The following is a 15530-nucleotide window of genomic DNA, read 5'->3' on the forward strand; positions in this document are numbered from 1 at the left end:
CACTCAGCCGTATGGAGCGTGACCGACCGTTACAGTTTTTTTTTCCTTTCGAGTTGGAGTTGAAGTAATCTGGGGCACAACTTTTACAGTTCTCAACCCCTTTTCGACCTAGAAGATAGAGAAGAAGAAAACCATATGAGATTCTCTAAAGATGGAATTCGACTCCGATCAAATCATCATAGGGAGTGTTTAGAGTATTTTTATCCATGTGTTTATTGTATTCTATGGTGTTTAGCTTTAATATAGTGATGACAATAGTTGACTAAACATTTAATATAGAATTCTTTGTGTATATACACGATTGAATGTTAATTTGTGTTGTGGGATCAATTTTGCCTATTATTTCTAATTATTGCTTTAACTTTAACTCCGGCATGGTTAGACTTTGAATGTTTACTTGATTAACTACAACTCATATAGATTATATATAGTATTTAAATGATGAAGTGGTTAATAAGAATTGAGGAAGAATCAACAACATAACCAATAAAATTCGAGAGAATTGATGTTGTGCTTGAAGCTTTGATCTTAGGCAACGTAAGGAGTTAATACTAGACATTTAAGGGACACCTTGATGCTAGAAGGGTAACCCACAAATTAGATGTTTATACATAAGGCTAATCTAATCGTGTGATCGTCTTAGTCACTCCAGAACGAATAAAGGCATAGTGATCCATAACTTGGTTAATGATAGTGGCTCAATCTACACGATGACAAAGACCATCCACAATGCAGTCTCGGTCCCGTTGAAATCATGTGAACTGTGTGATACAGGCGCAACTGTTGCTTAAAAGGTCTAGCCCGTGGCACACACGTGGGTATCCGCACCTGATCCATTTGGCTCATAATTCAGGATCTCATCTTTAGCTTTCATTTTACTCCATCTTTTATCATGAAATTCGTCAGACAAAAACCTTATGGAATCATGCAAGACAGAATCGAAGACAGTCATGAGAATATTCATCCACCTTCATATTTTTATTTAGAATGTTTTTACAAAGCCATGGGTGACTAAGAAGGTGGGTTTTTGCATGTGTGTTGTTGGCACGTGTCTCTTGTTGTCAAAGAGATTTATAAGTTCCTACTCTCCAAAATACAACAAGTTAGGAGTATATAGCAAGGGCAAATTTCGATCCACGAGGAATGAGAGTGTCTATTATGTAATAGGGAAACCCTAATGAACATGATCAATGAATGTTTATTTACGTGGGATCAGCTTGAATGAATAGAAAGGAAGAGCTGCTTCTCTTTTGAGAGGGGCCAAGAGTACAGGGGTGCCACCCTCTTTCTTTAGATCGTGTTCCCTCTTTACTCTAGTCATGGTTAGTTTATTTGTATTGTCAAGCCACTCTTGGTCACCTATGTAAAACAATCATTTCATCTAATGGACAGGTTGAGGGTCCGCCTAATCCTCCGCCAGGAAGGCGTTTCCTTTAAAAAAAATATATATAACATTAATTCATTTATGCTTTAATCTTAAACTCCATATTCAAGTGACAAAACATTATTTCACTAACTCTCATCGGGAATTAATTTAGAAAAGATGAATATACCTTGATCATCTACTTAAAACATTAATCGATCATATATAATTTAATTTTACAAAATCAAACATTATGTCACATATACACTTGGTGAAACTACGTTGACAAGTCATCAATTCCACCAAAGCTTACTTCATAATTATTGGATCAATTCTAGAATTCAAATATTTAATATTCCTACACGAACACAAACATTATGATCTATCATGCAAACCTATCATTTCTCCATCACAACTAAAAAGAATAGTCCCAGATACGAAGTGGAGATTGTACAAGCACACAAATAGAGAAGTGGTTTGGCCAAGTATGAGTCAGCAGGATAGTCCCTCAAACAATGGCTGACTTGGTCAGCTATTCAAGCTAACCGACGGAGAGATATGGGGGAGACAAATCAGTAGATTGTTAGGTTGTTATATCAGCTTCTTTATTCCTATTTTGTTGCATTAGTTTTCTTATAAATAGAGAGGACCCCAGACGTTGAAAAGCATCTTAGGAAGTAAGATCAGTTTAGGACGGCTGTAGTCGTAGGCCTCTGCGGAGGATTCTTTTGTTTCTGTTTCTCAGTTCGCATTCCAGTTTCATATTATAATCAAGAGTTTTCCTTTCCTTATATTTATCCCTCTTTGAGTACTCTTATCAAGTAGATTGCGTGTTGAGTTTGTAGAGCAGTTCAGTAGAGCACCTGCTCACCATTTCGTGTGTCAGCCTTTTACTCCTATCAATTAGACAGTGGAGTTACTGGAGTATGAGATCCAAATTAGTCTATTTCTTAAAGATATGGAGAATAATACTCTTACACGGTGAGATCCTTTGCTGTGCTGAAATGCACAACGGTCCCTGCTGCCTCTCACAAACAAATAAATTAAAATAAAATAAATATATATTATTTTAGTGGATTGTGAGAGGGCTGGCTGTGCTGAAAATCTCCACCCTACAAATTCCCAAAATTATTAAACTAGTGAATCAATACATATAGTTGCCGTCCAAGTCAAAATTTAAATATTAAAACATGGTATTGTTGACTCCTAAAGTAAATTAATCGAGATTTCAATACTTAAACGGTGAATGAAAGAAAGGAAGAGAGTGATTGGTATAATAAGAATGTTTCATTCTTTGCTGTTACTCAAGTCGATAGTGTTCACATCATATTAAGTTTTATTGGCATCATCACATTTTCATGATTTGATCGCATGGGTCACATTTCATTTTATGGGCACCCTACGAGATTTAGCCTCACGATCCTCTCTTTTAAATAATGATAAAAGAAATGGACTTTTTTTTCTTTAAAGAAGTGCACTATTCAAGAAATAGACATCCAATCTAGGAATTGGATGGATTTGTAGCACCATTAATTTCTCCTATCTTGATTTTTTTTCCATTTTCTAAAAAATATACCGTAATACCGAAATACCGCACTTATCGTACCGAAAATACCGAATTTGCGGTATACCGCAAGTTGCGGTACGGTATGATACCGTATCGATAGATTTCGGTACGGTAAAGGTATAGATTATCCTATACCGCGGTATACCGCAATATACCGCATTTACGATATTTGCTAAAAATTTGATATATATGTTATATTTAAAATTTATATAAAAAAATAGTTAATATGTTAAAATCCCTAACCTTACTTTCATATTTTAGTTTAACCGCCCCCAACACCAAACACACACACGCAGAGATGCAAATCAAGTCAATTGTATAGATTTGATTGTGGTGTAGTTTTAATCTTTTGGACATTATTTAAATAGGTGAAATTTTATTTTAAATATTTGCACCCCTCAATTCTCCCTCCCCTTTACAATTATGTCACGTTTACTTTTCCCAATTCCAGCTCCAAAGTTGTGCACATGTTGTTTTACTCTAAATTATTGAAGATTCCATTCTTTCAAATATTTATAGTTGTTTTTTTCTTAGACATAAGCAGTTTGATTTATCGGGATTGTTTGGGCAGAGATGGGCATAACTGGCAAGCTTGTTAGAAGCGTCTTCTCCAAAAGCCAGATGCATGTAAGTAGTAATTAATGGAGTTACTATATTTCATTTATTTCCAAATTACAAATAATTACTCAATATTTTTATATATGTTCACATATATTAGAGCCATCAAGGGAGCAATGGTTCAGAAAAAAGGAAATGGAGTAGCTCAGTGCGGTCCTACTTATGCGGCGAGGAGCATAGCTCACTCGAGGACTCCGCCTCCACGGTGGCGGAGACGGAATTTGCTTCATTTAGAAGCAATGTGGCAACGGACAAGAGTACGAGGGGCAGCCGGCCAGAGGAGGATACGGCTTCTGTGCGTAGCTCTGAGGCCACGGTCAACCAGCCGGCGCCGAGTTACGACGACAGAAAGGGGAAGGAAAACTCAACCTACAAACTCTTCCAGCCAGAAGATGCTGCCTTCATCATTCAGTCAGCATTTAGAAACTTTATGGTCAATATCATTACATTCGTATTCATTGCATATACTTATGCTCTCTCCTCAATTTATATATATATATAGACTGAGAGTTGTGATCAGTTGACAACTATATTAAAATGAGAACTTAAGGACCAATCAGTTTACTGATTCAATATTTGGTTGACATCACAAAACATATAAGTTACAGAATTTCTATATCAATATTCATGAATCAGCGAACTGTTATATAGTTTCTCATAGTTACTTGAAACCTGATCAGGCAAGGCGTGCTGAGAAACATGGCGCCACGAGCCCGAGTAGAGAGTCTGTAGGCACATCACTGGAAGTTCAAACTGCCAATTCATCTCACATTTTTTCTATCAAGGACGAAAGAGACGACGTCTGCCATCTTCTACGTCGTCCAACTCGAGCTCAAGTGCTCAAAATCCAGGTACAGTTTGACACCAAATTATGTTACCAAGACTTCATACCTCCACAAATTAATGCAATAATATGTATATATAAGCAAGACCATTACATTCTTAGTCAATTAATCACACTTTTGTGTGACATATTATTGAATGCATAGGAGGATTGGGATGACAGCACTGTGAGCAGTGTGATATCCAAGATGAGAATGCAGAACAGGCTTGAAGCAGCAGCTAGGCGCGAGAGGGCTCTCGCCTACGCTTTCTCACAACAGGTTACTAAGAATTTGATTTGATTTTTTTCAAAACTTGACATAATATCAATTTTGAACTTGTGCAGCTAAGGATCTGTTCGAAGAAGCACAGCAGCGGTGAGGAGTCGAACATGGGGTGGAACTGGCTGGAGCGATGGATGGCAGCGCGAGAGCCCGAGATGAAGCTGATAGCAGACGACACGAAAGCAATGGTAAGGAATGCAGCAGTGTTGGAGGAGAAGGAGAGCTGTGGATCAAATGAGGTTTCTTCACTATTTGAATTCTCTAATTCTCTCCCCAAGAATCTTCCAAAGCCAACCAACAAGCCTAGGAATCTAGCTAAAAGAAGCTTCTCTAGGCAGAGCTCCACATCAAGCCATTTGACCCCAAAAGAATCAAAGGTGCACTCTAAACAAAAATTTTTTAAAAAAATTTGTATATATTTATTTATTATTTATATTGAGTTTTTTGAAGTCATAATTGATAGCAGGATGTGAAGAAAGTGATGTGGCATGTGGAGGAAGAGAAGGAGAAGAGAAAGAGACAAAAGCAGCCTGGATTTAATAAGAGAGACACCAAGAATGTCACTGCTATTGAAGTAGCATTTCAATGATTGAAGTTGGAGTTAATCAATTTGTATAGATGTATAATGTATGGTTTGTATCTCGATCGCCCCTTTAATTTCTTGTATATTTTGTCGTTTGCTCAATAATGATGGGTAAATGATCGATTAGAACTCGCGTATCATCATATTTCTTTAATGTTGTCGGTTGAAATATTTGTTGTCTACGTGCAAGATTAAGCACGGCTAGCACTCGTATGATCCTCGTTGATAGATTGATGAACGACGGCAAATTAGTCAAGATATGTTATGGAAGACTTGATAGAACTGGATATGTGATCAAATAGATCAAATAAATGTTCACCTAATTTTAATGAACTCGAAGAATGATAGGAGTACAATAAGTTAGACAAATTTCGCTTATGAAGTGAAAAATCGAAAAGAACTCAAGAGATAATAAAAGTCACGTATGTTTAGTGACCAAAGTTAGACGACACTTCTTTTATTAGCACAAAATATTACTGTGAGTGGATAGTGCAATTCTAGTATAGCTAGTACGGCTAACGCATATACAGAATTAATTATATTCTAATTCTAATTCCAATTCTAATTCTAATTCTAATTCTAATTCGACCCTGATTCTCCCCTTTCCCACTTAGATTATTCGTCTTTTCCTCATCTTCGTCTTCATCTTTTGGCCTTTTAAATAATCTTCGGATCTTGGACATGGCTTTTTACTCAATGTTGAACATTCATGTTCAATTTATAATAATTTATAGATTAAAATTTGGACTGTAACAATCACTAAGTCAATTTATGAAACTAAATGAGCATATACGATGGCTAATTTTTTTATAATTATAGAAAATCAATATATTGTGAATTTGTGATGACACAAACAAATAAAAATGGTTTTTGATCCTCTACAAGCTGAATGATTGAATATTCACATTTATGTTATCCTACATCAAAATACATTCACTTCTATTTTCATGTGTTGCCGACTAGAAGAGTGGTTAATGCCTTGACCAAAGATCCCAATTTCAAGCCTACCACGGCATGGCCTTTATAAATTTTGATTCATTTATAAAAGATAAAAAAAAAACTCCCTCCGTTCTATAAAATTTGTCCCAATTTGACCAAGCACGAGTTTTTGATGTCTATTTGTAGTGGAATAAGGATCCCACATTGAGGAGATTGCTAGGTGTATTTAATGTCTAGTTTTGAAAAGATTCCAATTGGAACAAACTTTGTCCGAGACGAAAATGGTTAAATGGGACAAACTTTATGCGACGGAGGGAGTACCAAATAAAAATAATGAGGTACATAGTATGACAACAGTTATTTGATTTTTTCTTTTTTACTTTGGTAGATAACTCATTTAGGGATAGAATTTCATCCCTAGATGAGTTATCTACCCTACCAAGCATGTGCTAAGATTATCAGCTAATCATCATCGAAACAGATTTGGTATGGTGGGTGCTTTGAAGCAGCTGCATCATTTCTTTGGGTGATACCAAATGAGATTGGATCGAAGAATGAAATATAGTGACAATGAGAAGCAAGATTAGACCAGCTCCATCATTTGTGGTGTCTATCTGGGGTGTGGCATGGTAATAGTGATATCATTGGTTGAGGCTTCAGCTTCAGCTTCACCACTAACTAGTTTTCTTTCTGTGAAGAAACCAGGGTGCCTTGCTTCTGGAATCTCACCTTCCTTCCCCAACATCCACACCACACTCGACATCTTTGGCCGATCTTCTGGATTCTGCTGCACACATAGCAGACCTACTTTTATCGATTTTTCCACCTCCGCATACTCAAATTCTCCATTTAGACACGTGTCCACCAGCTCCGCCAACCTCCCTTCATGGTACAGTGTCCATGCCTGAAAAGTGAAAACATACACACATTATTCAAAATAGAAATGTTAATCATTTGCATAAGTAAAGAGTTGGAAAATTTATACATGACCAAGAAGGTTGAGGCTGTGGTCTGTGTGGGAAAATCCTCTGTTTTTCTTCCCACTCACAATTTCTAGCGCTAACACGCCGAAGCTGAACACGTCTGATTTTATTGAAAACATGCCATCCATCGCATACTCGGGTGACATGTATCCACTGCGAAAGAGAAAGCACAACAGTGTCATAAATCACCAAGACAGTAACATGTGTATGTATATGAGGCTATGAGCAAGGCATTCTCACTATGTTCCAACAACACGATGCGTCTGAGCTTCAGTCTCATTCCCTCCAAAACCCCTTGCCAGTCCGAAGTCTGATATCTTGGGATTCATCTCAGCATCCAGCAAGATGTTGCTGGCTTTGAGGTCGCGGTGTATTATTCTCAAGGGAGAATCTTGATGGAGATACAAGAGCCCTCTTGCAATCCCATTGATGATGTCGAAGCGCTTTTGCCAGTCAAGAGATCTACTCTTTGTTTCATCTGTGCATATACATACTTGTGTTGAGATTAATAGATAAAATGTGAGATTGGCATGAGATGATAGTATACAAAGACTGACCAAATAAGATTAGGTCTAAGCTTTTGTTAGGCAGATATTGATATATGAGTATGCTTTCATCTCCTTGGATGCAGCATCCGAGAAGCTTTACAAGATTCCGATGCTGAAGTTTAGAGATGAAGATGACTTCATTCTTGAGTTCGTCCAGCCCTTGCCTCGACTCCTTTGATAACCGTTTCACTGCGATTTCTTGCCCTCCTTCCAGCTTGCCCTGTCATTGTAATACAGTGGTTAGCTGCATAAAATTATTTAAACATTGCATTAATGATTAAAGTCAAAGTGAATGACATAATTAAGTTTTATACATGTCAGCAATTGCCAATTGGAATTTCCCATGTTGAAAACTCATTAACATGATAAAATATCATCTATACAGCTAGGCCTCATGGATTTTAGTTGCAAGTGGGCACACCCAGTGTCTGGAATCTGTAAGTATGAATGTCTAGTTTTCTTGACGCTTGTCTGAAATTAATATACTACTATTAAATTGCAGATATCCTAGTATCATGTCGACAAACACTTACATCCAAGTTTTATTTATAACAAACACTCCTTATAGATATAGCTTCTTTTACGGAATAGGTAAGACAACATCACTAGAGTTAAATGCTTAAATTCTATACTATTTCGAGTGAAACAAAATAAAACCAAGTCTTGTTTGATTGAATTACAAGATTTACCTTATAAACAAGGCCAAATCCCCCTTCCCCAAGCAAATTGGTAGTTGAAAAATGATTGGTGGCTTCGAGAATTACTGATAACTCCCAAAATGGCAAATCCGACTGATTCTCATATATTCCTGCAAAAAAACAAAAGATATGTTTCAGAAACTGAACACCATCTATATGTTTACTCAGCGAGTAAGTAGTCTGACCTTCTCCCATGGGAGTTTTGTAATTCTTCATCTTCCTCCGCCATACACACAGACTCAAAGCCAGGACTAAAGCAACAACTCCCAACACAGAAACCAAACTGGCTATCAATATCTCCCGTTTCTTTCCGTCGCCAGAATCTACAAGCGAAGCAAGCAAATAAGATCAAGTATAACAAATTAAAGAAAAATTCACATGAAAGAAATTAAATCTAACCAGCCACAGCCTCAGCCTCAGAAGCAGCCATCCTCACATAAAAAACCTGTCCATCTTGAGACAGAGTCCTAATATCAATCAAGTCATGATACCAAATCAAGCATCCAATCTTCAGTTTTATATCCAGCTGCGCGTACGCCATACAGGAGCAGTTCCTCAAGCACTCTGCTCTGCAATCATCAAGCGTTAACGACGAATCATGCCACGAATCCCGAGCATCAGGCAGCTTGATCCCCGAATACCTCACAAACACATCACTCCCATCGCAGCTCAAGTTCGTCCTCCTCACGCAGCCGTCCGACCAATCCGCCCTCACCCACCCCTCACTGTGCCTCGGCACAAACCGCTCCTCGTCCAGGCACCTGCACGACGGCGAGCCTGCCACGTCGCAGCTGCCATACGCGCCGCAGAGTCCGTAAGTGTCGCAGATATCCGATGGCAAGCTGAAGTAGATCACCCATCCGCGAGTCCGATCCACCCAAGTCCATCTCCGCGCAACGCCGGTTTGATTCAGCGCGTAGCGCGAGATGAAGGACGTGTCGACTGGATCAGATCTGTAAATCACTTTCTCCTCATCCATCACGAATGTGAGCTTGTAAGTCGGGTCCTCCTTCGGGTTGGGCGGCCCGGGGAAGCTGAACCCGTTCCACGGTCCGATCCTGGTTAAAACGGCGGAGCCTCTCCTGAGGATTATCTGCGGGTAGCCCGTGGGGTCGAGGTGGTAGCTGAATTCGCCAATGGCAGGATCATCCAAGCTCTTCCATGACGTCAGGTAGAATTCCTTTTTGGAGAGGAGGTTCCAGCCGAGGTTCATGCCGGGGAGATACGTATCGGTAGGGTAATCGAAGCTCTGCCAGATGAAATCGCGATCCTCGCCTCCGGCGGAAATGACTAGGTTTCCGGAGTCGAGGAGCTGCGCGGTGGGGGAGGCAGCGGCGGCGGTGGTGGTGTTGGAGGACCAGACGGTGGCATTGGCGCTGGTCTGGAGTAGGAGGATGCCGGGGGGGATGAGCTTGAAGACGCCGGATTTGTCGGTGAGCGGAGCCTGCCGGTTGGCGACCCAGACGATTGTGGTTTCGGTGATGTTGTTGAACCAGATGCCGACGTAGCGGTTGGTGGAGTTGCCAGCGCTGAAGAAGCCGAGGGCGAATTTGCCGGAGGCGGAAACCAGGGTTTCGCCGCCGTCTCTGATGAATTCGTCGGCGGTTATTGAGTCTGTTTGGGAGGTAATTGGCCGGAAAATTAGGGGAAGGATTACAGCAAGCCAGGGAAAACGAAATGTAGCCATTGTGTAGGAAATTCAAAAAAAAACAAATTAGTATTCCTTGGGTTTAATGATTTTGTATGGTGTTTGTTTGGCAGTAATCAGTATGAAGTCAATCTTAGTTTGAATGTTGAATCATGAATGTCACTTATTTTAATTCTAAAACCATTACAATTGTCAATTTGTATATGGAGTAGATAGAACTTGAAAACCGTTGTTGCTATATTTTATTCTGCAATTTAAAATTCCGGGTGGGTGTGACGGTCTAACGAAACATTTCTGCGTATTACTCAATAATTATCCATTATGAATGAGAAAATAAAAAAATGATATATCCATAAATTTAAAAAATAAGTTTTGAGATGGGTCTCTCAGCTTCAAACAATATCTGAAGGTGAAATGGGTCTCTCAGCTTCAAAGCGAGTCCAAAACAGTCTCCAAAATTCGGGTGAATTCAACTCCGCGTGCGGCGCCGTCTTCGCCGACTGCCTCTCCCTGAGCCAACACGCCTTCGCCGGAGTCAGAGCCTACCAGCTCTCCTCCGCCTCCGAGCGCCTCCACGGCATCCTGTGCTGCTCCGTCCCCCTCATCTCTAAGTGGCTCCCGTCCCCTCCCGACCGGACCCAAGTGGATGGGGCTCTGAAGACCGTTCTCTCCCGCCGCCCCGCTCAGGAAGAGGAGGAGGAGATAACGCTGGATGAGGCGGAATTCAAGGAGTTCGCGGTGGAGCTGTTCGCCGACGCCGTCGTTTCGCGGGCTGTGATGGAGGTTTTGAAGAGACTGCCGCTGGGTGTGGCTGGAATTGCGGGTTTCGGAGTGGTTGTGAAGCCCGGAAACGACATCGTTGTGGCGGCGCTTGGGGCGTACGCGCTAGGGCTCCTAACCTTTATTTATCTCGGCTTGGACGGTAGTTAATTAATTCATTAGGATATATTACCCATCTTGTGAATTTCATATTTTTATGGATAAATATTTGGTTATTTACACTAATTATACAATCGGTCAATTGAATGCCGATGATGAAATTAGTTTGAAGGGTGTATTTGGGTTATGGAGGCTGCCTGATAAGATTAGAATTAGACTGTACCCAAAATGGATGATGAGACTGAAAAGAAAATATGCATCAATCTAACTCTAAACCTTTTCGTATGGATATCTCTTGTCTACTCTATTTTTTTCGTTTTCCTCAGATTATAGCAATGTTTTTCCTCTGGTGTAATCTTGTAAAATCTCTTTTCAGTTGGCTGGGACAAGTAGATGATGGTAGATGCTTTTGTTTTGTTTAGATATGTTAATCTGGATGCAAAAATAGCTGAGAGTGTTTATAGCTAGTTTCTTCCTGTTCATCCCCTTGATCACCTTTCACTTCAAAATGGAGTACTACTTATTAGATAAAGAAAGCTCAAGGGATCTACAGTAATACTAACATTTAGTATGAGCATGTTTTGATTCTCAATTTCATACTCCATATCACCGTTTATTGGACACAGAAGAAGATAATGATCATTTTCCACAGATTACTCGCCATTACTGTTTTGCAGCTCCAAACTCCCAACCCAAGAAGTCTGTTATAGCATTTTTCATTTAGTGAGAATTCATGTTTGTGGACCATTTCAAGTATTTTAAAGAATCTCAAGAGTAGCAATATGCAATATCTTCTAGCATATATCCAAATGCAAGCATAGGAGCATAGAGAAGCAGATCAAAAGCTGTCAATCTGATAATTAAAGCTTCAGAGTTCAGACTGTGTTCTAGTAGTTGTTAAGAGCCAAGTCCTAGAAGCCCAACTCCAGCATTGATCAGGTTTCTTCCGGTTCATGACAGTACACTCATCTCGACTGTCAATGATGTCACTTAAACACTTGCAGCCTAGGTTCTGAAATTAAAATGAAGCAGCACCAATTTTGTGTGCTCTGTGGTAAGTGGTAAGTGGTAACTCTTTCCAAATACACAACCTAACATTTCTACAATATAAAAATATATTAAAATATAAAAAGTACATAATTAAATCCTAAAAAATAAAAAATACATAATTAAAATTCTAAAAAATAAAAATACATAATTAAAAAGTGAATTTTGGGAAAAAAAATTGAAAAATAAATTAAAAGTGTGTAGAAAACGGATATAATTTATTGAGAAGTGGGAAAATATTTTTTTTATAATTAAAAAATGATTTTTAAAATTAAATTCGAATTTTTAAAAAAAATTACAAAAAGAAACGAAATTGCCGTTGGCCAATCGTGTGCCGCCACGTAAGGCTGCTCAGCGGCACGGACGTGCTCTTAGCTAAGAGCAGCGTCGTGCCGCTGGCACGGACGGACAGCTCGCATCGGCGGACGGACGAGCTCGTGCTCAGCGGTACGGACGGACGCCACCGTTGCGGATGCTCTTAGACAAGATTATTGTACACCCCATGATCGTCAGTCATCTATCAGGTTGTTTGTGTCGGGGTTTATTTCAGTCAATAAAGAATCTACCACTTTATTTTGATTTATCTATAATAAATTAGTAGTTAAGATTTATGAAAAATTGTCATTTAAATCACAACGTTTAGTTGACTGGTCAATTCAAGACTCGTAAAAGTAGCTAATTAAACAACTTTTGTACATTTTTCAGTTATCCCATCCAACTCAATTTGATGAAATTTGTTGTGATTTTTGTACTTTTCATTATTATATTTTCATCAATTAATTAATAATCATATAATATCAACCATCATATGAAATTTGTTGTGACTTTTGTACTTTCATTATTATATTTTCATCAATTAATTAATAATCATATAATATCAACCATCATAATATAGAACATTGCTAAATTTTTAAGAAGTTAAACCAAAAATTATGATTTAAATTATAAATTTCATCAAAATTTGAATTGCATGCGACAATTGAGAAATATGGAGTACAAAAATTGTGATTTAGTAGTTACTTTATATAAGAGCATCTCCAATGCCGGCTAGCCAACCGGCTAGCCGAATCATTGGAGTAGGCCAGTGGGAAATCGGCCAAATTTTCAGCGTGGGCTGGCCGATGCGTTGGCCGCCATTGTGGCGTGTCGATCGGCCAGCGCCGAATTTTCGATTTTTTTTTTTGAAAAGCTATATAAACGCGATTTTAGTTTCATTTTCATTTGCACCACTTGTTTTAGAGCACTCCCAATGGCACTCCCTTATTTCTCCCTTATTTCTCCCTAACTCCCTGCCACATCAGCGCCACATCAGCATCACATTTTATCCCCAGTTTTTAGCCAACTGCTACATTGGTTTCTCCCTTATTTCTCCCTTATTTCTCCCTAACTCAACATTTCATTTTTACATCATTATTTTTTATATTATTTAATTTTCCCTACAAATGTATTTAATAAATAGACTAATAATGAATAATTCATCGTTGTATTAATCATTGGAAAATATAATACAACGAGAAAAAAAAAACTACAAATAAAAACCGCAAATAAACAAAGATTTAAAAAAAAAAAAAAACTAAGACGGAGGGGCGTCGGGCTCGAGGCCCATCTTAATCTGCAGGCCTTGGATGCATTTCCAGAGGGCCGCCTTTTCTTCAGGGGTCCCGCCGCCGGTGAAGTACAGCGTGTACATCTGCGTCAGATTGGCGACATTGTTCGAATAAGTGGCTTTTTCTAAGTCGATGTGGGGTTCCGAACCGACTTCCGACGTTGTGCCCTTCCCCTTCCGCCTCCCCTTCGCCTTCTTCGCTCCCTCCGGGCGCTCGTGCGGACCATCCCCACTCAAGTCGATGTGGGTCGCGCTCCCCTCGCTCTCCGAAATGCTAAGTCGCGAGCGCACCGATTTCCCGTGCAGCGCGGCGTGCATCCCCGTCCGGAATTTGGGGAGATCCTTCAGCTTATCGTAGATGTTCCAATACTTGAACCCCTTCGACAAGTACTTGCCACAATACCTCTGCATGGCCTCATCTCGGACCATATGCTCGTTCTGGCCACTGGGCATGTCCGCCAACAAGTTAGAATAAATACCGTTGAAGTGGCCGCAGTCCCTCATGAGGCGCTCCCAATGCCGACGGATCACCTCGCTGCCATGGTCCTTCATTGTCGGGCGGCGGCGGGCCCGGCCCGGGCGGGGGTGGGGGGTATGCCCCGGATCGGCGACGGATGAGGGTATGCATCCGGGATGCGAGGTCACCGGGGGGGGGGGACACGTCATCGTCCTCTGGATTTTTGACGCTTCTCTCACACGTCGACCCGGTGGAGATGCGTTCACGGAGACCGCTCTTCTTGGAGGTAAATCCGGAACTTTCGGTTTCCCGTTGCATCGGGGAAAATGCATTCCACTATCTATCATTGCGGGTTTCATTGTAAAGACGAGTGATGCGCCCACCCATCGTTTCCCGCTCCTTCTCGAACCGGATCTTCGGAGACTGCAAAGTAGGCTTTGAACATCGCCATCATCTCACCCGGAGTGTACGGGGTGCGGGTGCCGCGAACAGGAGGAGTAGGAGTAGCAATAGAAGTAGGAGTAGGCTCCCTCCCGATCCGGGTTCGGGTGCCCACCTGAACCTGGAGGCGTTTTGGTCGTGCATCGGGTAAGGACGTTGCGGATGCTCTTATAGTGATATTATATCAATGTCTAAGGACGCCTGGTGATATATTCGAAGAATAGGGACTACGGATAATATTATTTCAATGTCTAAACACTAAAAATGTACTCCCCCCGTCCGGCATTAGGAGTCTTGGTTGAGTTGGGTGCGAGTTTAAAAAATTGTTTGAGTGTGTAATAATTGGAGTGTGTGATAATGAAATGTGGGATCCATTTGCGTTATTATTTGCTTTATTCTTTGGATGCATTTTCACTTGTGCTTTTTAGTGTTTTACTTTTTATAAAAATGTCTAACCGGGACTCCTAATGCCGGACGGATGAAAATGGTCAACCGGAACTCCTAATGTTGGACAGAGGGAGTAGTTCTCTCTTAAATTTGTTATACTCTCTCTGTTCCTTCATAGTTGAATCAATTTTTCATTTCTCATAGTTTATTTATGGTTGAATCATTTCCATATATGGTAGTAATAATAACTCACTTTTTCTTTCTTACTCCATGATCTCTCTTATTTTATTCTATCTACTTTATTCATTATTTTACTTTATTATCTCTGCTTTTTCTCTCTTTTACTTTATCTACTTTATTACATATTCATATCTAACACACTAAATATTTATTTTTTAAACTTTATGCAAAAATAAATTGTCTCATCTACGAAGGAACGATAAGGAAACTTTTCATTGAATTATGGGAATAGGGAAAATAAAACAAACACAACCATAATTTAGAAATCATAAATCAAGTAAAAAATTCAACTCTCACAACAATTTACAATCATACATCTTCCCGCCGATCTAAAAATCACAATAAGGGCATTCACTATAGCTTGGAGTGGGATTATACACCTACCCTATTTCTATTTTTCGTCCGCTATGTCAACACTTT

At 39.8% G+C, this 15530-nt stretch overlaps 3 protein-coding genes across 5 annotated transcripts; 2 read left to right on the plus strand and 1 right to left on the minus strand.

The window, feature by feature from the left end:
- Window positions 1–3421: 3421 nt before the first annotated feature.
- On the plus strand, window positions 3422–5444 carry LOC125220025 (protein IQ-DOMAIN 33). Of its 3 annotated transcripts, none has more exons than XM_048122136.1 (6): window positions 3422–3557; window positions 3649–3981; window positions 4229–4399; window positions 4538–4651; window positions 4717–5031; window positions 5118–5444. In XM_048122136.1, exons 1-6 carry the CDS (start codon window positions 3504–3506, stop codon window positions 5241–5243), a joined length of 1113 nt encoding a protein of 370 aa, XP_047978093.1. In that variant the 5' UTR covers window positions 3422–3503; the 3' UTR covers window positions 5244–5444. The 3 variants fall into 3 exon arrangements, with proteins under 3 accessions (XP_047978093.1, XP_047978094.1, XP_047978095.1); XM_048122137.1 differs by having other exon boundaries at window positions 5121–5444; XM_048122138.1 differs by having other exon boundaries at window positions 5105–5225.
- Window positions 5445–6461: 1017 nt separating this feature from the next.
- LOC125218205 (G-type lectin S-receptor-like serine/threonine-protein kinase At4g27290) lies at window positions 6462–10177 on the minus strand. The gene is made up of 7 exons (XM_048119830.1): window positions 8805–10177; window positions 8591–8728; window positions 8397–8515; window positions 7717–7927; window positions 7400–7637; window positions 7162–7312; window positions 6462–7080 (listed from the first exon to the last, which is right to left on the minus strand). The coding sequence occupies exons 1-7, from the start codon at window positions 10090–10092 to the stop codon at window positions 6787–6789; spliced, it is 2439 nt and encodes an 812-aa protein (XP_047975787.1). The 5' UTR covers window positions 10093–10177; the 3' UTR covers window positions 6462–6786.
- A 240-nt stretch (window positions 10178–10417) lies between these two features.
- Window positions 10418–11058, plus strand: LOC125219454. Its single transcript, XM_048121430.1, has one exon. The coding sequence runs from the start codon at window positions 10468–10470 to the stop codon at window positions 10981–10983; it is 516 nt and encodes a 171-aa protein (XP_047977387.1). The 5' UTR covers window positions 10418–10467; the 3' UTR covers window positions 10984–11058.
- Window positions 11059–15530: the final 4472 nt, after the last annotated feature.

This window comes from Salvia hispanica, chromosome 4 (assembly GCF_023119035.1).
Source record: "Salvia hispanica cultivar TCC Black 2014 chromosome 4, UniMelb_Shisp_WGS_1.0, whole genome shotgun sequence".
NCBI lineage: Eukaryota > Viridiplantae > Streptophyta > Magnoliopsida > Lamiales > Lamiaceae > Salvia > Salvia hispanica.